At 50.2% G+C, this 25,048-nt stretch overlaps 1 protein-coding gene across 1 annotated transcript in view; it reads right to left on the minus strand.

The window, feature by feature from the left end:
• LRIG1 (leucine rich repeats and immunoglobulin like domains 1) overlaps positions 1–25,048 on the minus strand; it is a gene marked incomplete at its 5' end in the record, with an annotated part of 119,011 nt that overhangs the window by 51,945 nt on the left and 42,018 nt on the right. The window contains one exon of the mRNA XM_082412120.1: positions 18,328–18,402. Within this exon, the coding sequence (XP_082268246.1) occupies positions 18,328–18,402 (75 nt within the window). The remainder of the gene's footprint in view (positions 1–18,327; positions 18,403–25,048) is intronic.

Below are 25,048 nucleotides of genomic sequence, written 5' to 3' on the forward strand. Positions count from 1 at the left end.
CCACCACACAGAAACAACATGGAGGCCCCACTCAACATTTCCAAAGGAAACCTAACCTCATCCCTCTCAGGGCCGGGCTCGCATTGCAGCCTCGGCCACCAAGCTGCCCAAAGGACTACTCAGGCGCTCAGGAGACTGTCCACACCACCTGCCAAAGCAAAAGGTGGGACGCGGAGCCGATGTGCACTCTCTAAACCACACAGGCAGGAAAGGTAGGGAGAACTTAACTCCTATAACTCGTAGCTCTGGGACAGAACAGGAGGACGCTGGAATTTCCTCCCTCTCTTTTGTCTATTCTTTTAATGTGCTTATCAATTACGTAAATAAATTAAATAGATACTTTACAAAGCTGTTAACTCGATCTTAGACACCCGAACTTTGGGACCTGATCCTTAAGTGTACAAACACCTGGCCTGCCTGACAGCCCCGAGGCAGAGGGCCCTGGGGTGGGGCACAGCTGAGAGGCCCACCTAAGGAGCAGCAAGCGGCCTTTCTTCAAAGGGTGCCAGCAGGGAGGAGCCCCAGGGCCACCACTCAGAGTTCCTCCCCTCGTTCATCAGGCACCCTTCATCTAGCTAGGGATGACGCCAGTTCCAGAGTCTCCTCTGGAGCCCCCGGAACCCCAGCATGCTCGAGCACACAGCCTGCTCCAGGCCTGCTATGAGTCCTGGGGGCCTCTGCAGCCTCCAGGGAACATGTCCAATGCTAGAGTCGGCTGCACAGGGCAGCGGACCCTCCCAGGAAGCTGGCCCTTGCCGCTTAGCCACTGAGGGGGCGCACGCTTCTCGGGAGATACAGGAGCCAGACTAGGACTAACAAATTGCGCGTTTCGTAGTTCGTGCTTACTAGGTACCAGGCTCTGGTTCAGCTCGTTTAAGCCCCATGACGACCCGAGGGGTGGATACTGTTACCATCCCCATCTTACAGGCGGGGCTGGTGAGCTGTAGGAAGGTTACCCAGCAGGAAGCAGCGCAGCTGGGACTGCAGCCCAGGCACGAATGCTCATCGCACACTCCTGCGCGGAACAGAAGCGGGCAGAACCACCCCCGGGGCAGAGGGCTTCTCCGGACAGTACCCTGTGTCTCCCACCTCTTCTCAGCACCCACCAGGGCCGCCCCCCGATCCTGTGACCCAAAGGGAGGCAGGACCCGCCTGCAGATGAAGGAAGGGCACATCCTGCCACCCCCCGCCCCTTCCACACGCACACGTGGGCCTTCCGGACCCTCGGCCCACAGCGCGTCAGTGCACAGTTGCTGCAGGGCCCGGCCAGACCTCTCGCTATTTATATTTAAGATGACGGGCGCGGGCCCTAAATAGCAGCGTCAGAGTGGCTCTTCTATCCTCAGGCAGTAAGTATGACAAGATTGAACTGGGCACTTTTCAGGGAGCAGAAAAAACTTGCTCACCCTCTGCTCCACACCACGCCACAGAGGCACCGCTCAGCCAGATTCAGAGAGGGTAAGATGCTGCTCTGGGGTCACCCAGATAAACAGCATGCGAGCCCAGGTGTCCTCTGGCTCCCAGCTGCGCTCCTCTCTGGAGACAGCCTGTGGCTACGAGGACAGAGACAGGACTGGGGGTGCTGGGGCGCTCCCGAAACTGCCCCCCACCCCCGCCAGCCACTGCCAGCATGTTCCCCGGCTCGCCTGCCAGCTTCCCGGCAGCTCTGGAGCTCCAGCGTGGAGGAAGCTGTTTCAGCACTTGGCTGCAGCCTCCAAGTCAAGATCCTCCCCGCCTCTGGGGAGTGATACCACTGACATGCCTTTAAAATAAAACCAGGCCTGCTTCCTGCCCCATCTGGAAGACTTCTGATCTCCCGATCATAGGATTCAGGGTATCTCTTATCACGCAATTTCCCAAGCCTTCAGCATACGACCTGACTGCACTCTGGGAGGGTTAAGGATATGCATGGGCGGAATTAAGGAGTCGGCCCTCTAATGCAGCCCTTCTTATCCACCCTGAAATGATAAGACCCGCTGCAACATCAAAGCGGCACCGACTCCAGCACCGCTCTTTCTCCACCCCGGAACCACGCCATCCTCTTGTCTTGCCTGTTCTGCGTTCCTACAGGAGCCAACTCTTGCTCTGCTCCTTTCATGAAACAACAAGCTTCGATTCTCACCTCTGTTTCAGGTTTTAAAATACGTATCGGCTGTCACGGCCACCGCCTGGAGCTGCCGGGACCCTCCACCGTGCCGCCCGACCCAGCTTGCCACGCCATGCAGTTGGAGAAAACCTTCAAACAGCACCGAACCTTTGTCATTTTGCAGGGCTTCCCTAGTGGTGCAGTGGTTGAGAATCCGCCTGCCGATGCAGGGGACACGGGTTCGAGCCCTGGTCCGGGAAGGTCCCACATGCTGCGGAGCGATTAAGCCCGTGCGCCACAACTACTGAGCCTGCGCTCCGGAGCCTGTGAGCCACAACTACTGAACCCGTGTGCCACAACTACTGAAGCCCACACGCCTAGAGCCCATGCTCCGCAACAAGAGAAGCCCCCACTTGTTGCAACTAGAGAAAGACCGCGTGCAGCAAAGAAGACCCAACGCAGCCAAATAAATAAATAAATAAAAATAATTAAAATACGTATCATCATGAACCTAAATATCAAACGTAAACTAATGACTTTTAGAAAAAAACATAGGAGAAATCTATGTTTCGGGCCAGACAGATCTGACCCTACGGGCACAATCCATAAATGGAAAAATTAACACATTGGACTTGCACCAAAATTAAAAACATTTGCTCCGGGAAAGATCCTATTAAGATGAAAAGGCAAACTACAGACTGGGAGAAAATATTTTCAGACCACATATCCAACAAAGAACTAGTATCTAGAATATATAAAGAACACTCAAAACTCAACAGCAAAAACATCCCAAACAATCCAGTTAGAAAATGGGCCCAAGACATGAACAGATATTATTCCAAAAAGAATTACAGATGGCCAATAAGCACATGAAATGATGTTCAACATCATTAGCCATTAGGGAAGTGCAAATTAAAACCACCAAGAAATATCAATATACACCTACCGAATGGCTAAAATAAAAAATACTTACAACACCAAATGCTGGCCATGACGCGGAGAACCAGACCGCTCACGCACTGCTGGCAGGCGTGTGAGACAGTACAGCCACTCTGGAAAACTACGGCACTTTCTTAAAAAATCTGAACATACAACTACCATACAATGCAGCAGTTACCCCCTAGGGCATTTCTCCCAGAGAAACGAAAATTTATGTTCACACAAAAATGCTCACAGCAGTTTTATTCATATTAGCCCAAATCTGCAAACACCCCAGATGTCCCTCAAGAGGGGCACGGTTAAACAAAGTGTGGTCTCTTCATACCATGGACACTACTCAGCAGTAAAAAGGAATGAACTATTGATACACACAACAACCTAGATGCACCTCCAAGGAATTATACTGAATGAAAAAAAGCCAGTCCGCAAAGGTGAGATGCTGTATGAAGCCACTTATATGACACTCCTTAAATGAAAAATTATACATATGGAGAACATACTGGAGATTGCCAAGGGCGTGAGGGAAGGAAGTAAAAGGGTGTGGATGTAAGGCAACACAAGGGATCCTTGTGGGGATGGAAATATTCTTTACCTTGACTGTACTGATGTGAATATCCTGGTTGTATGAACTTTTGCAAGAGGTTGTCATCAGGGGAAACTGGGTTAAGGGTATACGAGGATCTTTCTACGTTATTTTTTTACAACAGCACGAGAATCCACCGTGAGCTCAAAATAAAAAGATTAATTAAAACGACAAAAAACAAAGCAAGACATTCACAGTGGAATCAGAAGTGCTGGTGGAATGCATGGTGCAATCAGCCAGCCAACCTGCTACCTCACTGGGTCTCCAGCAGAAATCTACCCAGTACGACTCAGTTCCAAGGGCCAAGCACCAAATACTACTGTGCTTTGTGAAAGTTCTGAAATCTAGGGATAGGCAGGAACCGTTTAATTACTTTCTACTGATGAGGAAGGAATTGGGGGGGGGGGGTGGTTGGACTCGGTGAGAAAGGTGTAGCTGATAAAGCTGATTGGAAGACCAGTGGCCACCAGTGGTGATGCATCAGGAGTTACTGCTGGGTTCTGTGTCCTGTAACTCAGCTGAACCCCAGCACCATGTGGCCAAGCAGGAGGGCCTCCTGGGCGTCTAGACTTAGATGGTGGTGGACAAAGGTCAGGCCTGCACTGCCAGACATGGGGTTCTCAAAACACCATCCCTGGAACACCAGCCTTGGGAGGAGTTCCACGAAAAGGCTCTGGAACAGCCACATATATTTCTCCCTTGTCAGCCCTGGCAGACTCCCAAAGCAGGTCCAAGAAAAGTACCTTTTCATACTGCTCGATTCTGCGTTTGCTAAACTTACATGACCACAAGACCCCCTTCTTCATGAAGCAATTGTTAGGGTCGCATAAAAGAGGGGTCCAGGTAGGCTCATTTTATGTGGGAGACACCACACTGCACCCCCCTCATTACTAACGGCGCTACATATCCTGTAGCAAAGAAGGCTGCTTACCTTTAGCTCTGGGTTTTCTGAACTTCCTGACTACAGAGAAGTAGTCAGGATGGGCTGGATGCATAGAGGGATCTGCAGTGATTCTCCACGTTCACTTTGGAAAAAGCCTGTTCCCCAATCTACCTGTTGGCCTCTCACAGGTGAGCAGAGACCAGGAGAGCCCTTCTCCTGACACACCCACGCCAGGTTAAGGACGGTTTCACATCTAAGCAAACCAAGGCTTGCAAAGCTGCTACTAGAAAGCAACAGGATAAGGATTCGAACCTGGACAATGGGACCCCGGGGCCCGCACACCTCCCCTAAGCCACGCTGCCTTCCACGGGGTAGTTTCTACAACTACTTTCCCTCCTATAACATCTGCCCAGATTTTCAATAAATCAAGGAAAGCGAGTCCTCTCTCTTGGCTGAAAAGAGCCAGGCCCTCTAGGAAGCCACAACAGACCATTTCTGTTATTACTTGTCCCAAATGAGTCCCTTCACCTTGACGATAAATGTCTAAAACTATCCAGTATCTGCCCTATGCTTCACAGTGCCTCATTCTTCGACTAACCCATTCATTTAGTCCTTCGTTTATTTCTTCAGCCAAGCGTGTATGGGGTGCCTGTTAGGTGCAGCTGCCGTAAGAAAAAGGTAAACTTGACTGTAGTATGGTCGACCCCCCTTCCCCATCCCCCAATTCCCAACAAACACACCCTGGAGACACAGAAAGACACAGATGTGACGGGCACACTAACAGATGGGGCCACAGTGTTGTGGAGGAGGAGGCTGGCGGAGGGACAGCCATTCCAGACAGAGGTGACAGCATGAACAAGGCCTGGAATCAGAGCCCCGGTTTGTGTGGGCTCCCATCACGAGCAGCTTGATGTAAAGCTTGAGGCAGGAAGTGGGGAGATGCCGGGAAGAAAGGGAACCAGGGGCCAACTCTGAGAGAGCCCAAGACTTTATTCCTTAGGTGACACGGAAGCCACAGGGCTCCTTCCTGCATTTCTTCACCAAATACTGACTGCGGGGCCACCACAAGGCAGGCACCCCACTGGGTGGTAGGTGTGGAGTGGCAGGCGACGAGGGTAGAGATCTACGGGGGGTTGCATGGGAGGGAGGATGGAGAGGAAGAGGAGGACCAAGCCTGCACACTGCTGGAGCCAAGGCCACGAGGACCCCTTCAGAAACAAGGTGTGGGTCTCAGGTTTGGCAGTGGCCAGGGCGAGCTAGGATGCTAATTAAGCAGCTTCTCAACACGCGTGCTCAGTGGGCCCACTAGACAGAACTCACAAGCATCTGAGCCTCTGCCAGGAACCCATGAGAGACGTTCTCAACTAGAGATGGACGTTTGTTCCAGAGAACACACAGCCCAGGTGCCACCCCAGGCCTGCAGGAGAGGAAGTAGCCGTGTGTATCCTTGACCCTGGTTAAGTGTGGCTGATATGGAACCAGGACCTTTCCTTACAGCTGAGGCAACAGAAACCCAAAGTGGAGAGGTGACTTGTGAAATACCCTGTAGGGGTATGTCTGGCAGAGGCAGGGCTAGAAGCCGAGGGGGAGGCCAAGTTCACGGGAGGGATGGTTCCTCCCCGTTCCTCGGGCACCAGCACCCACTTCGCTGAGAATGGCTTGCATTCTGAGTTCAAGAGGTAGGAAGCACCTTGTTGGGTGATGTCCTGACAAGAGAATGCTGTAGGGGGGGTTTCCTGCCAGCACAGAAGTCACCCTAACACCCCGTGTCCAGCTGGAGGTGAACAGAGACTGGACCAATATTTTCTGCTCAAATGCCCATAAAGGAGCAGCTGTATGAGAAGCAGGCAGGGTCCTCACCAATGTGCTTTCTCTTCCCCAAGGTGACCCATGGGACCACCCAGGCAGGGACAAGATGAACCTTGGCCTCAAGGTCTGATGGTACCCACAATGCACAGCAGCACTTTGCTTTCTTTTTTATTTTATTTTATTCATTTATTTTTGGCTGTGTTGGGTCTTCGTTGCTGCACACAGGCTTTCTCTAGTTGCGGCGAGTGGGGGTTACTCTTCATTGCGGTGCGCGGGCTTCTCATTGCGGTGGCTTCTCTTGTTGCGGAGCACGGGCTCTAGGTGCACGGACTTCAGTAGTTGCGGCTCGCGGGCTCTAGAGCGCAGGCTCAGTAGTTGTGGTGCACGGGCTTAGTTGCTCCGTGGCATGTGGGATCTTCCTGGACCAGGGCTTGAACCCGTGTCCCCTACGTTGGCAGGCGGATTCTTAACCACTGTGCCACAAGGGAAGCCCAGCACTTTGCTTTCTGAATCCCTCTCCCTGGACAATTTACTGAGCCTCCCAGGAGCTACAACTGTTTTTCAGGGAACGGGGGAAAGTGAAGACAGGCGTGAGAACCACAGGCGTGTGGCTATTTGGAACCACATAATTGCTGGAGCATCCCCAAATCACGGCTCTTGTTAACACACACTAGAGAATGAGGGAGGCAGGCAGGGGCCGGCCTGGCCTATAAGGAGCCTCGGGTGGTGAAAGGGTTTATCACTGCTGTCGGCAAGGCCAGGAGGAGAGGGAGCCCCTGGAACGGCCAGTCCTCACACGGATTCCCAAAATCAAACAACAATTACGAGGCAGAAAAACTTCACTCTGCGTGCTGATAAACACTGTTTTTCCACATACAAAAAAGAATCACACTTGATTTGGAGAAAACGGCACATTCCCAAAAAGTCCAAGGGAATTTTTCCCCTTATTTCCAAAATTCTAGTTACTCTTTGTGACTTGTCGAAGGGGCCTTGTCAAAGGGGCCAATTCCAAAACAACCCTCACAAAATAACAACAGATAATTATCCAGACTGAATGTCAGCACTAGAATTTTGCTGTATTACAACACAGCTTTTGGGTGGGATTAGAGGGAAAGCTTCACTTTCTATAGCTTATATTTACGTATTCTTTTTGTTTTTAAGAAGAGCAAAGCCTTCCTTTCGGAATTATAAAGAAAAAGGTTTTTAAAGAGTCTGATGTAAGTTTTGCCTACTGTTTTACTATAAAGAGGGTTTTCTTCCCCCACCATCATAATGCTTCTTCTCTGATTTACAGGCAGAATGCAAGTGAGAGATGGGTGGTCTGCCTTTCAGGGGAAAAAGATACCCCAGTTTAGGCGGCAAATCCACAATCAAGTTCTGTGATCACCAAATGAGGTGGTCATGCCTCACCAGGCCAAACACGCTGCCCCACACACGACAAAGCCAAAAGTATCTCTTAGTCATTTTGAATGGCTAACTTCTCAGTGTCTTCCCATTAAATGAGTGGTAAAGGAGGTAACTAAAACCTTTCATAGGGACCCTCCCGAGAATCATAAGCGCTAAATTAAAGGTCAGCCTTAGTATTTATTTTTCCTCTACTTGGAGATAAAAAGAAAGAAAGAAAAAAGAAGGTGTGAAAGTCAAGAAGGCAGGGGAGCCTGAGTATTTTAAGTGACAGGTATCAGAGGGAAGGAGAGAAGGGGACAAAACCTTTCACTTGCATGTGCCCACCTGTGGCTCATTAAAATTTCTGCCTGCATGTTGAAAGGAACTGGTGAGCTTAAAAAAAAACAAAAAAACAAAAAACACCAATGTCCCTCCGGCAACAGCCCCCCAGCCCCAAGGTTTTCCTTTAACCCGCCTTGGGATGCGGCCTGGGCTTCCAGGTTTGTTCAAGTTCCCCAGGTCCTTCTACTGTGCAGCCAAGGATGGGAGCCACTGCTAAGATATTTGCAGAGTGCTTTGCTGCTTGCTGCACCTATCCCAGGTAGAGGAACAGGCGATGAGAAAAGAGGAGGGAAATCAACTCTCCCGATGCACGCAACAGTTCCCATAGCGGGAATTAACACACGAGAAAGCTAAGCTAAATCACACACACACACACAAGGATGGAGAGTATCTGTCTATCACAAGAGAGCGAGCCACACCACAACAGGTATCTGCAAGCAGAGTCCATTTTCAGGAGACGTGAAGAGCCTCTACCCCCGCCTCCGACACCAGGCCTCCTGGTTCAGTGTGGAGAATACCCACCAACGCCCCTTGGAACACAGCAGCCAAAAGCAGGGCCAGCTCCATCCACGCCCAGAAAGCCTTTGATGGGTCAGGGATAAAACAGTGTCTCCAACCTGGTGATCCTCACAGCCGACACCATCGCACGAGTGGCGCCAACTGAGGCCCAAGAGAACCAGCACAGGCGATGGAGGCAGGACTCACATCCAGATGCAGCGGATCCAGGGCCTTAACCACTGTGCAGAACTGCCCCCTCTCTACAAGGCCCTTATGATGTCGGACACACTGTAAGGTGAAGACATCCACTGGCACCTGCCTTCTCCCTGTATTACTTGGGGAAGGAGCCCCGGTCTTTACAAACTGATTCACAGCAGCCCGCCTCTCCCAGCCCTCCCCACTGATGAAGAGCTTCTCTGCCCCCAAAGACCCTACAGCCATACAGCTGAGCAGAGACAAGCAGTCCCCCGAGAGGACACCCCGGGAGTGCCACCTGGCTGCATCCCACAGCCCTGCCATCCTTGGCAGCACACATTTCCCTCTCCTGGTTGAAGGGGTTGGGAAGAAAGAACTACAAATTGGCACCTTTATTTCAGCCGTTTGGGTTTGAAAGGCGTCCAGGAAGTGAGGAAACTGCAGAGGAATTCGCCTCAAAGTGATGTGTTGGAGGGCAGAGGGCCACTGTCTGAAGAGCTGCTGGCACAACTGAACAGGCCTGGGCGCTGCAGAGACCTGACAGCAAGGCGAGTCTTCCTCTCTGCACCCTTACAAGACGGGCGACCAGAACCAGTCAGAATAGCCCACCTGGGGGTGTGTTTGGGGGGTGAGGGGAGGGTCAGGCTAATCTTCAGGGCAGGAGGACTTCCCGTCACTCTGCATCAGTTAATGAAAATCATACTGAGCGCTGCCCAACGTTCTGAGGCAGGCACACGACTTGAAGAGACGCCCATGCGTGGGGCGCAGCCTCTCATCCACACCAGAGCCTACTGGCCGCAGTCCTGAGGCGCACCCCTCTTAACACAATTTGATATGTCAGCATGTGAAATGACAAGACCCTCCCAGGCCCCCAGACCACACATTTCCCTGTGTACAGTGAGCACACAAACCCCAGAGGTGCAGAGAAATGAGACCAAGACTCACCTCTACCACTTCCTGTGTGACCTCAGAGAAGTGTCTTGCCCTCTCTGTGCCTCAGGCACGTCATCAGTAAAAAGTGCGTAACAACAGACCCTGTGCCTCCTAGGGCTGCAGAGGCAATATAATGAGGTGAGGCCTGGGGAGGCACACAGAGCGATGCCTGACAACGACTGTGTACCACATACAGTGACCGTTGCAATTTTCCATCTCAAGAGGCTGAACCATGATGAGACTGCTGATGTTTTGACCATGTCTGAACTAGAAAATCTGGCCACTTCGCACGACTCGACTTAATTCACTGGGTAAACTAACCTGTCTCTAAAAACCTTTGCCTTTGAACAGGCAGGGGGAATCTAATATTCCCTCCCTATTTCCCAACAACGACAGGCCTTATGAAAGGAAGGGCTGGCATAAATACAAACACATTTCTTCCACTTGGGCTGTAAAAGCTGAAAATGGCTCCCAGGTGTGAGCAGACACAATTGGCCTGGCCTTCTCTGCAAGGTCACCACGGGGGTCAAAGTCGAGCTGGCCATTTTCGGATTAGGTGCACACGCTGGCGAAGCTTCCCCCGGGGTAAGTGGATTACAGAAGCCACCTGCAGGAAGTGGGAGTGCAGGAGGAGGGGGAGGAAACGGCCTGGCTGGAAGGAGGCTGTGGATGTGGGCGGGGGCCAGCTCCTTTCACACGGGAGATTGTGCAACGGACGAAGCAGCTCCGCTTCCCTTCCCCGCGCTGCCGGGTCACACGGCCCTGCCGTGCTTTCAGCACCCACTGCTGGAAGGAGGTACTTCCCTCCAAGACCATCCATGCTGCACCAGCATCCCCATTCCCACTGGGTCTTGGACTCTATTTAAAACTTACACAGTCATCAGAAAAAATGAGACAGAGAAGGGGAAGAAAAAAACCAAACACACAACAAAGGCCAACTCTCAACGACAGACCCTAAGCTACCGAGCTCCCAAAAAAGGCAGTGACCTCCGTGACCAAGTTCCTATTCCACGGGCGCGCCCCTCCCTCGGCTCCCCGGACTCCACAGCTGGCGTTCCCTTCACTTTCGCAGCAAATGGTTTGCAGATGGACCGCTCATCTGGCTGCCTTACCACCCCCAGTCTCAAAGAAAGAAAAAAAAAAAATAAGGAAAGAAAAGAGAGAAGGAAAATGACAAGTCAGGACTGTGTGTAATTTGGCAGGCTCGCCGTGGAGGCCTCAGCGGCTCCTTTCCCAGCGAAGGGCTCCCTGAGACTCGGGGCAAGAGGCAGTCCGCGCTACAGAAGTCCTGGGAAGCTTCCGGGACGCAGAGCTGCTTTCTTTGTGTCCTGGGTGTTTAACTTTCTATTTTGAGGCTCACTGATGGTGCCCAGAGTCCGATGAGCCTGCGGGCCTGAGAACCAGGGGTCCCGCTCTGCCTTGCAACAGAAGCTTCCTGGCCCCCTTCAGAGCAGCCTGCCTGTTGACAAAGGGGAAAATGGGGAGTGGGCCATTAAAAGGGAACCAGCCGCGTCCTACGAGCCCTTCTCCCAGTGCTCCTCCAAGTGGCCAGCGCGTTGGCTGAGCGCCCCACTGCCCCATCTTGCAGGGGGGACAGAAAGGAGGCGTACGTAAGGTCACTTCGTCTGGGAACCTTCCCCGTCTTGCACCCCATCAGCGACGGCGGTGAGGAGCCCCTGAGACCTTCCCAGGCCTGGCTTGTATGACAACTGCCTGTTTGCTCATCCTTCTCTGCAGCTAGACTGCGAGTCCCCTGAGGGCAGGGACCCTGGCCCGTGGGGCGCGTTTGTCTGTCCTGGGCTTCACGTGGAACACGCGCTGGCACACCTCCCTGTGGCCCTGCACGCGAGCCCTGGGCCCCCATCTCAGCTTCCTCCGCTTTCCTGTCATTTCTGGTGCTCCCTGACAACCAGAACGACAGCCTCCCGGTGGCAGAAGGCCAGAAAATAGGAGGTGAGGATCGGGGTCACAGACGACTCGACGCAGGGTGGAGGACAGGTGTGGGCCCCGAGTTCTGATTCCCCCATCAGGGCAGCCGAGCATGGCTGTGCTCACCTTCCAGATGCTTCGCCGGGAACAAAGCAGCACCTTTCAAGTCTCAGTCGAGGGTGAAGTTTTATCTGATAACGGTGACTGATAATCAGCAGAAAGGTAAGTGGTGCTAAAAGCGGCTCCCGGCAGGGAGGCACAGCTGTGAGCAGAGCCGCTGATACCCGCACGTCGAGATGGGTACAGATCTCCCGCCAGAAGAGGCTCCCTGCCTCCCAGGGACTCGTGAAGGTCTGATGGGGAGACCTGCGTGACCGCCAGTCAACAGTCAATTAAGCAGAGACAAACTGATAACGGCCGTGGGCCTCAAACCGGCGGCCAGAGACAGAGCTGTGCCGCCCACACTCGCTCCGTGTCCAGTGCCCCCAGCACTTTGCTCCGAAATAAATACCTTAACCAGGGCTTGGAGCCCCACTGTCCCAAAGAAATGCCTGTGCCCATACCGGTGACGAGGGGAATTTGTCTGAATAATTTACTGCCCTCCAAAAGCTCAGCAGCGTGGTTGCTAAGGACTCCACCCTGCCCCCCATCACATTACTACAGAGGCTCACGTAGCGGTTCTCCAAGGGAGGGAGGTTCCCAGACCAGTAGTATCGGCGTCTCCTAGGAACTTGTGAGCAAAGCAGATTCTTTAGTCACACCTCACCCGGACCTGCCGGCTCAGAAACTGGGGCTGGGGCCCAGCCATCCTGTGGCCCGGCGAACCTTCCAGGTGATTCTGGTAAATGGTCCAGTTTGAGAACCACACAGGTGATGGAGAGAAGCCATGATCTCCCAAGGGAACGGGTGTGACGTTTTACCCAGAGGAAAGAATCCGTTCACACCCACAGAAATCTGGGCAAACGAGGCAGAAAGTGAGCACGTCTCTGAAGACACAGAAGAGAGGAACCGAAGCCCCCGGTTTGCATATATTTTCCTGTTGTGCTGTTTTCTGACTAGGGCCCTGGCTTCCCTTTAGCATCTGGGATCTGAACCGGCTACAGTCTGCTCCGGGAACACGGAGATTCACACTTGACTTGGGGCCTTTGAAACACAGCTTTGTTGACAGTTTCTCCCTAAAGCGTTTCAGTCACTACTGACTCCATGATCCTGATGAGCGCGTGTCCAAAGGCCTGCAGCGAATAAGATGTCAACGGCCCAGATGGGGTTTACTTTTACACCAACGCCCAAGCCGACTGGCCTTCCTTCACCAGCAAGACTAACCTGGGTTCTTACTGGAGGACGCCGCTCAGAAGCGGAATGCGGAAAGAACTGCCCATTTCCACATTTTCCATTAAACTTGATTCAGTCCACTCTTAACCTGATGATTCGTGGATGGTCCAGCAAATTCCCCCACAGGAAGGACGGACAATCATTTACCTTGGGGAGAATTTCGACGTCCACCTCCCCTTGTACACACACTTGCAGTCCCCACAGGTCCACCTTTGTATCAGGACGTAAAAAGCTCCACCGTCCAAGGTAAGATGACAACACACACACACACACACACACACACACACACACACACACAAGGTAAGACGACAACACACACACACACACACACACACACTTTTAGCAATGCTAGGCGACTATTTATTACTCAGTGTAATTTCACCTGATAATTAACAGTCTCAGTGCAGGTCCCGAAGCCCAGCCTAATTTTCCGAAGAAGTTGAGTTCGGGGCCCCTTTCTCCCTGGCTGGGCCCTCGGGGAAATGAATTCCTCTCCCCAGTCCCGAGCGGCTGCCCAGATCCTCACTGCCTCCTGCTAAGGCTCACTCTTTAATTACGCTGTAACGTGAATTGATCTTCCCATTAATGAGCCTGTAAAGAAGACTGATCTGGCCCCGTTTTTCTAGAGGGTGTGCTAGGCACACGGAGAGTTAAATACTGCTATTGATTTTACTTCCCCAGCAGACCCAGCCCAGAAGAGCTCCCTGCATCCCTCCCGGCCTCACCTCGTGCTCCCTCAGTGGCACCAATCGCTTCTGCCACTTAACTGGCTCCCAGTGGGGTCACAGACGGGACAGCAGGTTTCATTCCTACCAGGTTTTATTCTCCGGAAGTGACCATAAAGCGATGTTAAATACGCCATCCCTTTGATTTCATCAGTTTTTCTTCAGCTAAGAGGTCACAGCAAAATACAGAACTATGTCGTTCAACCTGCCTCTGATGTTTTCATTTAAATTTTTCATATTCTAAGTCTTCCAGGTACTTTGCTAACAGAAGAGAAAGATACTTTCCTCAAAAGAAAAAAAAAAAAGATGAGTTTTCAAATTACTGGTTGCCAGGAAGCTGGGGGGACAGGGATAGGAGAGGTGATGGCTTCAGGGGTAGGGGGTTTGTATTGGGGGTGATGACACGTTCTGAAATTAGACAGCATTGAGAGGTGCACAACATTGAGGAGGTACTAAAAGCTTCTGACCATACACTTTAAATCCGTTAAAACAGTGTTTTATGTTATATTAGTTTTCTCTCAATAAAAAAAATATAGTTTTCAGAAAAGTTTTTTTTTCCCCCCGAAGAGTCGAAGTAAAAGGTATTTCGATGTGTTTTCAAATGCAACATAGAACCTAAGGATTTTAACAGCACAATGACAAAGTCACAGGTAATTGTGTGCAAGGAATCTTAGCCTAGATCTCCTACCTGATCAAGGCCACAGGTTGGGGGAAAGGGAGCGGCAAGGCATGGGTAGGGGACAGGGTCCAAAACACACCACCAAATGGAAAAGAAGTTACGTGGACAAAGCCAAGGGCCATATGGGAAACATGCTACAGCTAATACACCTGAGACAAAGCTGCTGTGCTTTAAAACTAAAGTCGATTTTACAGCAAGCTTTTTACTCCTAGGAGTGAAAAAAAACGCAACCATTTCCACTGGAACCAATCTCCTCAATGATACGAGTGCAGTAACACCATAGGAAAAGTGGAAATTTTTCTTCCCCAGAAATGTCACTTATGCATCTTATGCATCACACGAAATTACTGTTGCTGTGGGAATTGTAACTTGAGTTTCCTGGACTTCGAATTAAAAAAAAAAAAAAATCTCAAATGTGAAAATCTACCAGCAGATTCTGTCCCTGTTGAACAAAAGTCTGTTTCTTTTTCTGAGAACTATTTTATCAAATTTAGCTCCCTCGCTCCAACCCAATCCTATTAAAAGCTTTCCTCGAGTTTAATGCTTTTTGGTTATTAAGGACAAATGGCTTTGGCATTATCTGCAGAACGCGATGCAAATAAAAATCTGCTCTTTGACAAATACTTTAATTGAATTTGATTCCTTTAATCAGAAAGTATTAACCAATTGAAATTTTCCTGAAGGACTCCAGTTCCCAAAACTCTAGAAAACTCTGTTTTGAGGCCCCGATCGTAAAGCCGGACTTGAAACAAACCCTTTTCCCACACAGCCCTCCCAAGTGTGACCTCGGCACAGCAGGACACTGGTGTCGGGGGGATGAGAGCACTGTCGGGTGAGTGAAGAACCAGGGTTACTGACGAGGACACGGGAGACAGGAAACCAAACACAGAGATGAAGAGCCGACTTCTACACGCAAACAAAATCCAGAGGCAAAAGTCCCTAATTACAGGTGCCTGAGCTGAAAACCACAAAGCTGCTACTTCTAAAAGACATAAGGCAGCCAACAGTGGTTACAGGACAGGAGTATTTCTTTTGTGACATTACTGCCCCAACTCTCAGTTTCTGAGTCACAGAAGGAATATACCAGCTGCAAGTGTACTTTTACCACGTATTTCAACCCCTTCATTCACCAGACGAGGAAAAAGCACCCTGTCCCAGGTCACAACATCATCAGAGACAGACCTGGATATATGCCTCGTCCCCCCCTGTTCCCTGACCCGCCTGCCCGCAATCTTGTCCCCAGAAAGCTGTCCCAGCTCCTCTCACTCAAGACAGCCTCAGCCACCTGGTCCCTTTGCACATTCTGATTATTTTTCTCATCCTCCTCCTGCCCACAAAGGGGAGAATCAGGAGACTAAGGGCTACCAAGTGTGAACGCTGATTAAGCTAACTGACCAACCACATTTGCAGACATCGTGTCAGGAACTTCCCACACATGATGGCATTGAATCTTTCCGCGGTCACTCTGGGCCCCAACTGCACGGGCCCAGAAGGTACCTACTAAATGTCTGTTGAACATGTGACGCCTTTTACCGCTATGGTTCTGAAAAGCCACAAACACACCAGCAAAACATGCTCTTCAAAGCCTGGACTGTTGGAATCATCATGTGGATGGAGATGTGAGAAAATCACGTTCATTTGTTGCCCGCCCTGCTATTTTCTCCCCTGTCCTTTGCACGAGCCACTTGGGAAATACAGGAAGGCATGAAGGATGAGAGCAAAATTATCTATAATCCTGCTACCCCAATGTCACGCTGCTAGCCTAACTCCGCAGGCACTAGACCCAGGGGTCTGAGATTGGAGAGCTCAGGCCCCCTCAGAGAGAAGGAAGATAAAGACCCTTCAGTGTCTGTAGTTTCAGAGAAATCACTGACCAAGTCAGATGGTGACCAGCTTCAGGCCAAAGGTAGTATCTGCCAATACGAACCTGCATTTTCCAAACTGAATCAAAACCAGGAGGGAGTCTTTTTTTTTTTTTTTTCTTTCCTACTTTACATATTTTAATGCTGTCTAATGGAATAGCAGGAACAAGGCCAACCAGCCCCACTGCTCCTGACACTTCGGCCAAGGAACAGAAATGTATTTTTAGTCAGCAGAGCAAGGCCTGATTCAGAGCACCACAGGCCCTCGGGGCAAGGACGGGTCACCTGCCACACTCCTGCACGCTGTGCAGGGGGGAAGAGAAAGGAGCAGTGAACGAACGTTTGTGTCCAGTTTTGGTTCACCTCTCGATTTTGCACCTTACAGGAACTCAAGGCAGCCTTGGTTTCCTGTCTGGTGACACAAAGATGTTCTCTCTGGCCCTGGCTTCCCAACCAAGCGAAGAAGAAGGGGAGGGAAAGCAGTGCTTCTCAAACTTGAACAAGAGGGCAAATGGCCAGGGGACCTTGTGAAGCCAGCTTCTGATTCAGCAGGACTGGGATGAGACTTGAGATTCTGCATTTCTAACGAGCTCAGTGCTGATAGGACACTGCTGGTCCAAGAACTGTCCTTTAAATAGCAAGGAGTTAAAAGTGTCTTCCGGTGCATTGCTCTATAAACATACCAGGGATTGACATGTCCCTAACTGGCCTCAGGTAAGGGTGACTCATTTAATTTAACTCGCAATGAGACACCTTCCAGATGCTAGACCCCGCAGGCCAAATGGGTACAAAAAGAAAGTCAGATCCTTGACTGTCCATCTTGGGACAAAGAGCTACATCCTTCGCGTCAGCATTTCACAGGTACAAGAAGTGACTCACAGACCCTGTGGCCTTAAAGGTGAGATCATGCCAAGGCCCAAGGGGCCAGGTGGCAACTAGCTACCAGCCAGCAGCCGGCCGCCATCTGTCAAACACCTACTCTGGTCGTGCAGGACGGTAGGAGCTTCATATACATCTCACTCCCCTTGAACCTGGGGCTCACTGCCCCTGTGTGTACAACGGGCCAAGAACACATTCTGCAGATGCGGAAAAATGAGGTTCAGAGAGATGAATCTGTCTGTCCGGGGCACAAGGCTGGGCCACGATTCTAACCCCCTGCCCCCCAACCCCACAGTGCCTTGAAAAGGGTTGAGCCCGAGACCATGTTTCACAAGGACAGGGCACCTCCAGAACGCAGGGCCTGTGGCCAGCAAAACCCGGAGATCTGAAAGCTGCACCAGCCATCAGACGGATGACTCTTTCCCACCAGGTCCCTCTGCTTGGCTCAGGGTCGAGAAAAGATACCCACAGGTGAGCAGACCAGTTGTAACACCAGCAAAATCAAAATCAAATAAAAACCAGTGGGGCTGGAGTGGGAACAGGAATTCAGGTGTGAAGAGGGAGGCGCTCTGCTGGGGGAGCTGTCACTAAAATCTGGTCTAGAAAATTGTTGGACTCATGACTGGTTTATCTGGAAAGACCTCTGGGCGAGTTTTAAACAAGCAAGCACCTCCACCTGACTGCTGAAGAAGTGGGGTAACTCTCAGTTACCTCCCTTTCTTTCTCATTTAAGTCTCTTTAATTTATACCCTTTTTCATTTCCAGTGTGTTGTCTATAATAATCGACAGGCTGTATGTTGTCTAACACTTGACCATGACAGCGAATTCCTTACTTTTATACTGATTTCAGAAGGCCGGTGGTTTTTTTTTTTTAAGCCATGAAAGTGAGTGGAGTCACATTCCCAAATTCATTGCCACAAAGATGAACCTACTGTCTTATCAGGCACACAGCTTCTTTTAAGTCGGGTTTATTCACTCAAATTGCAGCTTAACCACTAGGACAAAGAAATTTAATTCTATGTACCCCTGGGCATTAAAAAGATAATTTCCCCCCAAATTCGAGATGAGGCAAAACTTCTGGGTTTTAATTCTACACACCCCAAAACAGCAAGCAAGGCATTTGTTATCATCATTAGAGCTACATGGAGAAAGGCCCCTTTTTTTACCAGTGAGCCCAGGAACACGAGTTTCCCTGCCACCAAATGTCAGCAAGATGATACCACGGCCTCCCCACACAGCCCAGGGTCCCCCAAATGGTACCACTTACAGAAAGAGAGAGAGGATACGAGACGAGGCAGCACCCAGCGACGGTATGGCTGTCAACTCATTGTTATTGAGGTACCTGTAATGACAACAAGAAGAAATGAATCATTTAAATCATTTAAATTACCAGTAAGAAATCACAGACATAAAAGGGAAATAAAAAAAAAAAAACCAACAGTGCTGAGTTGGCCATGGGAAGACTGCTATGTTGTAATGCTGAATACAAGATAAAGAATTTAAAAGCAAGTTGTTAACGGGAGAGAATTTATGCCAGGTCACAAAAGCCAATTATTTACCACACCCAGAGTTTGTGAAGAGACACTCAGGGGATGTCTCCCGTCCTCTAGGAGCCTCCAATCTAGCTCAGAAATCAAGACTAACAGACAAGGAACTGCGAACACAGGCCAAGGTGCATGACGCAGAACAACAGTGCCCTCAAGACCACCAGTGAGAGAGCTCCTTGTGGGCTGAAACACTCAGAAAAGGATCTGGGGAGGAAAGACCACCCCCTCCTGGTTGTTTTGTACACGTCCCTGACACGGCTCTGCCCTCACCAAAGGGCAACGCGCTCGGACCCAGCGCCAAAGACTCGCGCACTCCCGTGGGGTTCCTGGAGCTGGGACATGTGGGCCAATTACTCCAATGCCTCATCTGTACAACAGCAAAGGAGCTGGACTTGGAGATTCTCATCTATTTGAGATTCCAGCTTCTCTGAACTCTGCTCAAGTCTCCAGACACATTTCCCAGGAATATATCCATACACACACACACTTTTGCACGCAGACAACTGGAAAATCCTCCTCAGACCGCAGATGCTTCCCAAGCTCCCTTCCCGCTCGAATATTCTAAATCTGTACTTCCATAGTTCGTGACTCTTAATGGAAGGGAAAGCCCGAGAACCAGAACACAGCTCGCCTGGTCCGCCCCCAGAGGCTCCGGAATCTGGCCTCCTTACATGGACATGTGTTTCCAAATCTGAGAAGAGAATCCAAAATCAGACTTGCAAAGTGAGCGCAAAAATCCTTAAGAAAGCCAAAGCACAGTGCTCAGGCTTTTTGCCGGGTGACGGGCTGGAAAGAAACTGTATCTGAGATGCAGAATCAAGGATAAAGCTGGGTTATCTTATTCTCATTTTTGAAGAGAGTATGTCTTACATAGAGCATCTTGTTGTGGTTTGAAGACAAGGCCACTGAAATGACAGCTGTATTCATACAAGTTTACAGCTAGCGTTTGCTTGAATAGAATAATCTGGTTGTCTGCCATCTTTTATAGAAATGAATAGGGTTAAAAAAAAAGGGAAAAGGCCTTGAATTATCCCATTTGCCTTCTTCAGTGCCAAAGCTAGTTAGAGATGAAGCTTGGCAATTACTGGGCCGAGGGACACAGAATGTCTGTTTCAATAGCTTCATGACTGAAGCATCTGGCAGAGAGAAAGCAGATCCGTATCATGCGGCAAATCCTTTCTCCACTTAAAGGGCCCTTGTTTGTGTGTTGAAGGAGACAATTAATTACTTTAACAGTCTCTTATCTGACTGCCCCCTAAATCAGATTGCTTCTCCTTCACCTTTTATCTCTCCACCCCTGCTGTGATCCGTTTCCTATCTCGGTACAGGGACGCTGAAAACTCTCCATCAGTATGAATCTCTACCAATAAATCTTCACGGTACCGTAAATGCACATATTACTAGAAGAGAGCCTCAGATCTTATCAGAGCAAGGAAAACTAAGGTCAGGGGCCTGTTGCCAAGAAGGCAGCTTGCTTAAGAACTCTTCATTTCTTACAGATTTACTCTCCAACACAGATGTTGGGGGGGGGGTCATAATAATAATAGCAGCAGCTAACTTACTGAGGGCTTATTATGTGCCAGGCACGACTCTAAGAGCCTTTCAGTATACTGACCCGTCTTTAGAGCCCTACAAGGCAGGCCCCATGAACAATGCCATTGTACCAATGGGGAAACTGAATCACTAAGATGTTAAGTAATTTGACCAAGGTCACCAGCAGTAAAAGGCAGTGGCCCTGTGTGTCTAGCCCCAAAGTTTAGGTTCTTAACCATTACCTCTACTTATTTATAGCAACAGCAGCAACTCTACAGTATTATGTCACTGCATCGCTACAACTCTGAGTACCTCGCTACCAGGTACTAGTACTGTTCCCTACCTTACAGGTAAGTTCTCTAAATTTCAGTTTAAGTCACCACCCCAGGGTGACACTGAGAGAGAGAGGCCTGGACAAGAGCCGAACAAAGTACAACTGCAAATCAAAGGAGAGCCACAAGCGAAAAGGCCAGCAGGCAGAAAGCTCATAATCCCTTGGGGTGACATGGTAACTGCACTGCAGTTGCTTAGGATTGGACTTGATTTTAAACCCAAAATGAACAGTATGGACTTCGCTGCAGGGGAACTCTGGCTGAATGAGCCACCCCTGCTGCAAATATGAAAAACTGCTCCACCCAATTTCACAGAATAATAAATGAACAAGGAAAAGGGGCATCATCATTATATCTCATATCTTGACCAAAGTGCCGGAGGCAGAGTGTGCAGGTGCCATGGACCAGTGCTGAAGGTAGACAGGACATTTTAGGTCTGGATCAGGCTCCCGGAGTCAACAGGATAAGGCAGAAATCGCAGGCTCTGATCTCAGCAGGGCTGCTGGATTTATGAAAAGGTCAGATGGAGCTCAAAGGAGAAGATCTACAAGGCTAGCTTACTTCTGGATCACTTCTACTTAAAAAGAACCGCTAGTAAATCTAAGTCAGCTCCACCACTGCTGGCTCTCTCTTGGTTCACTCTGTCCCTTGTTGAAACCAGAACACTACCCTCAGAAGGCAACGGAGGACCAACTCGCGCTGAGACACGACCAACTTGCCAGACCGAAATAGAGACCGGTCAAAAATAGCACAGCCAGAGCTGGGCAGGGAAGGGCCCTCGGGAAGTTCAGCACACTCTCCACACGTAAAGACACTGTCGGAATTTAGGACTGTGTTTGATGAAATCTTCTGAATATCTCGGGCTGTGCAATCTTCCCCCCCCTTCGGACTCTCCCCCAAATTTGCTTCCATCCAAGGCCCTAAAAATCCTTCTAAAATATCTGGCTTCTATAACTGAACCTCTTCCTGATGATTCAGGACCGAGAAGTGCTCCAGGAGCGTCAGACCGTGAATTGTGGCCCAACCCTGCAGCTGGAAAAGGTGTGAAAAAGATATGGGGGGGAGGGCGGGGGGGCCCTCCCTGGACAGATGTGGAGGTGGGCCTTTCCCAGCCTTCTGGGCCTCCTCAGCTCTCTCTGAAACTCCCACTTACGTCCTCGACTTGGTTTATAGGAAGTTTTTACATTTTGCAAGATGCAAAATGTTAAAAAAGGATGTTTCTGAGGACTTTCATTACTATGACTGCCCCAGTCGAATTAGGCATCAAGAAACAACGAAAAACAAACCCACAGGTCATTCTGAGTTATAGCGCTTTCTGGTTTTTAAAACATTTTTGGCCATATTTATTTATATACTGAAGAGCTGAGATAAGCACACAGTAAAATTTCAAACTGTTTCAAAAAAGAACACCAGGAATACATATTGAAATAGACAGCTTCCTCGCCCTCCAGGCCTCTGGGCTGCCTCCTCTGGCTGCCGGCTACTAGGGATGGACGCGTGTTTTTCTTTCACACAGATGCTTGTGTGTTATACAGACGGTTCGGTACCAGTTTTTCCCTCAGTAATAGATCTTGGAAATCTCCCTAATTCTTTTAACCAGCGGTGGACCGCTCCTCGGCTGGGATGAAGGGTATGAATGAACCATAATTTATTTAGCCGATCCGCCAATTCGTAGGCAGTTTGGTTGTTTCCAAACACAAAGGGAGCTGCCATTAATAACAGTCAAAGTTGGGCCGGGGGTTGGAAAGTCAGTTTGTTTTGTTTCTCAAGCAGGAGAAAGTCGTCAGTAGCAGGTAGGAGCGCGCTATTTTGGAGTCAGGGCCACTTAAACAATAACTGTTATTAGTGTTTTCAGCTACTTGAGAATAAGGCAGACTACATAATGACTTTGGCAAGACTTATGATATAGTGTGTATACCAGCTGGCCGGATACAGTTATTTTAATATCATGATATAGGATATAGTTACTTGAAGTCAGCACTTATAAACAATAAGGGCAAACGCTTTTCTATGTGCCAGGCTCTGTGCTGAGGGCTTTATGTGCCGTGTCTCACTGAATGACATGTCAACCCTTTAAGGAAGGCACTAAATCATCATCACCTCACCTTAAAAGAAGAAACTGAGGCCCAGTTACGGCACAGCAGAGCAGGGGTTATTAGGAGGGGATTATACAGTTCAGATTTTTACATCAGACAGACCCGGGTCCATTCAACCCCGAGCCTACCCCTACCAATCGAATGGCCTTCGGCATGTCACTTAACCTCACTGTGTGCCTTGGCTTCCTTCTCCCCAGTATGTGCAAAGTACGAGCACCAACTTCATAGGGTTTTGGCAGGATATGGCTGAAATAATTAAATCTAACAGCCTAGGAGAGAGCCAGATATATAGTAAATGCTTAACAGGTGGTGGTAATTCACAGCCAAAAAGCAGTGCCTCACACGACACCCCCTCGGGATTTCACCCCGCCCTTAAACACACCGCACACCCGCACACACGGGGGCGGTGGGGGGGGGGGGCAGAAGCCTGGGACACCAGAGGGTGAGCCATAAATACCCGGAGGCAGGGCACACTCAGCCTTCCTCGCCGCCTTCAGGAACATTTTAGGTCAACGGCCCTGGAAAGCACACGACAGCACCCACGTGAAGCATTCCCGGGCCAGGCAGCAGTAACGTGATCCGAGTGCAATTTTGAAAGAGGCCGGTATAAATAGCCCCTCTTATTAATAGCGGAGCCTCGCCGTCCAGGCCCGCTGGCTGGAGGCCCTCCCTGGTGGGCTTTCCTAGGAGCTGCGGGCAGTGAGGGCCAGGTGGCTTGGCAGCAGGTGCACGAGGTCCTCACGTCCTCTGGGGGCCTCCGACGGCTCACTTTCTCTCTCCCACTGGCCTGCGATGCTCTGTGGTTCCGGCCTCCAAAATAAAACCACTGCTAAACCGCCGCCCGCTGCTTTGCCAGCCTGTGGTTCCCCTTGCGCTGAGCTTTCCAGACTCGAGTGGCTGTGCAGGGTTTAGGGGGAACTGACAGCTCCCGGGAGACCCAGTTAATTTAGAAGCAATTGTGTGTCAGCTGTGATTTTTTTCTTTTCTTCAATATCCTTCTCCACCTCCCCACCCTGCACTCCTGACGGCCTCTTTCTGCCTCCGTCATGTATTAAAATTCCCTTCGGGAAAGGCTCCGATCCTTATCAGTGAGAAGTTCCACTGCTCTGGGCCCCCGGGGAATTTGTCTCGTCCATCCCGCAGTGTGACACCAGGGACCAGAGGGGGTCACGGTGGTAAAGGGTTCAACCTGTCGGCCCTCAAGGATTTGTTTCTTAACAAGGCACCGAGCTTGGGGCGAGGGGCGTGCGCTGTGTGCTTCTGAAAGTAGCAGAAGAGAAGAGAAATAACACACAGGGAGCCCTCCCCATGGGCAAGGCTCTGGACATCAGCTCCAACGAATAATTATTATAATTTGATAACGCGTCATTATGCCCATGTTCCAGAAGAGGGAAAAGAGGCACAGAGGTAAGTAACTTGTCCAGGGACACAGTCCCCCTAAGGGGCAGAACCAGAACTCAAACCCAGGTCTGCTTGCTACCAAATGTGCATTTTCCCCAGTACACCCTACTGCATCCATAAAGGGCAATCCCTGTCTTTACGGCTGCCACACCCAGGAAGGCAGTGCTGCCATGGAGAGCTTGGGACAGGAGTTAGACGGAGGACTGCAGGCCCAGCTCTCCCATGTACTAGCTGTGCGACTGCAGCCAGGTTCCCAGGCCTCGGCTCCTCCAACCGTCTCAAAAAGGTAGAATGACCATAAGGAGTGGATGGCTTAGCATGGTGGCCAGCTACGTGTGTCAACATTCCCGAGTGCATTAGCAGGAGAAAGGAGAGAAGGTACACCCAGCAGAGAGAGAGCGCAGAGGAGTGGCTGAGGAGCCTCATCCTGTCCCTAAATTCAACAGGAGCTCAGGGGAGGGAGAAAAGCCAGGTTGGGAGGGGAGAAGGGAGGCTGGGCTTGGAGGGGGTGTGGGTTTGGACAAGGGGTCTGGAGGAGTAAGAGGAAATACCCGGTACCTAGAGAGAGAAGACTGGTGCAGGACGAGTGATACAGGAGATAAACACTGGACTTCCTGTCCTTCTAAAATCTTCGGTGGAAGGCTGTGGGTTAAGATGAGGGGTATGGGGATTTAGGGCAGTGCAGCTTCAGGGTTAAATGCACAGCTCTGGGAATCGAACAGATTTGAGTTCAGCTCTCAGCTTTACCAACTAGGCAACACTGCACAGGTTTATTTAACCTCTCCGAGCTTCCATTTCCTCCTTTGTAAAGTGGAGAAAATAATTGTAAAGGAAAGAATTTAAATCAGATAGAATTGGTGTCGGGATGAAATGCGGCAGTCTTCCCCGAAGTTTGAGTGCGGTGCTGCTGTGATTACTGTGGCCGTTGGGATTCGGGAAATTTATTTTTAAGACTAACCAGCATCTCCAGTGAAGGACAGGTGCAAGTCAGATGCTCTCAGTTCTAGATCTGGGTGGGGTTTAACGGTCCAAAAAAGCACCAAGTAGAAGGGGGGATTAAAAGCCGGAGGTCAAGGGAA

The sequence above is a fragment of the Balaenoptera physalus genome (assembly GCF_965194825.1).
Source record: "Balaenoptera physalus genome assembly, chromosome: 11".
Classification (NCBI taxonomy): Eukaryota; Metazoa; Chordata; class Mammalia; order Artiodactyla; family Balaenopteridae; genus Balaenoptera; species Balaenoptera physalus.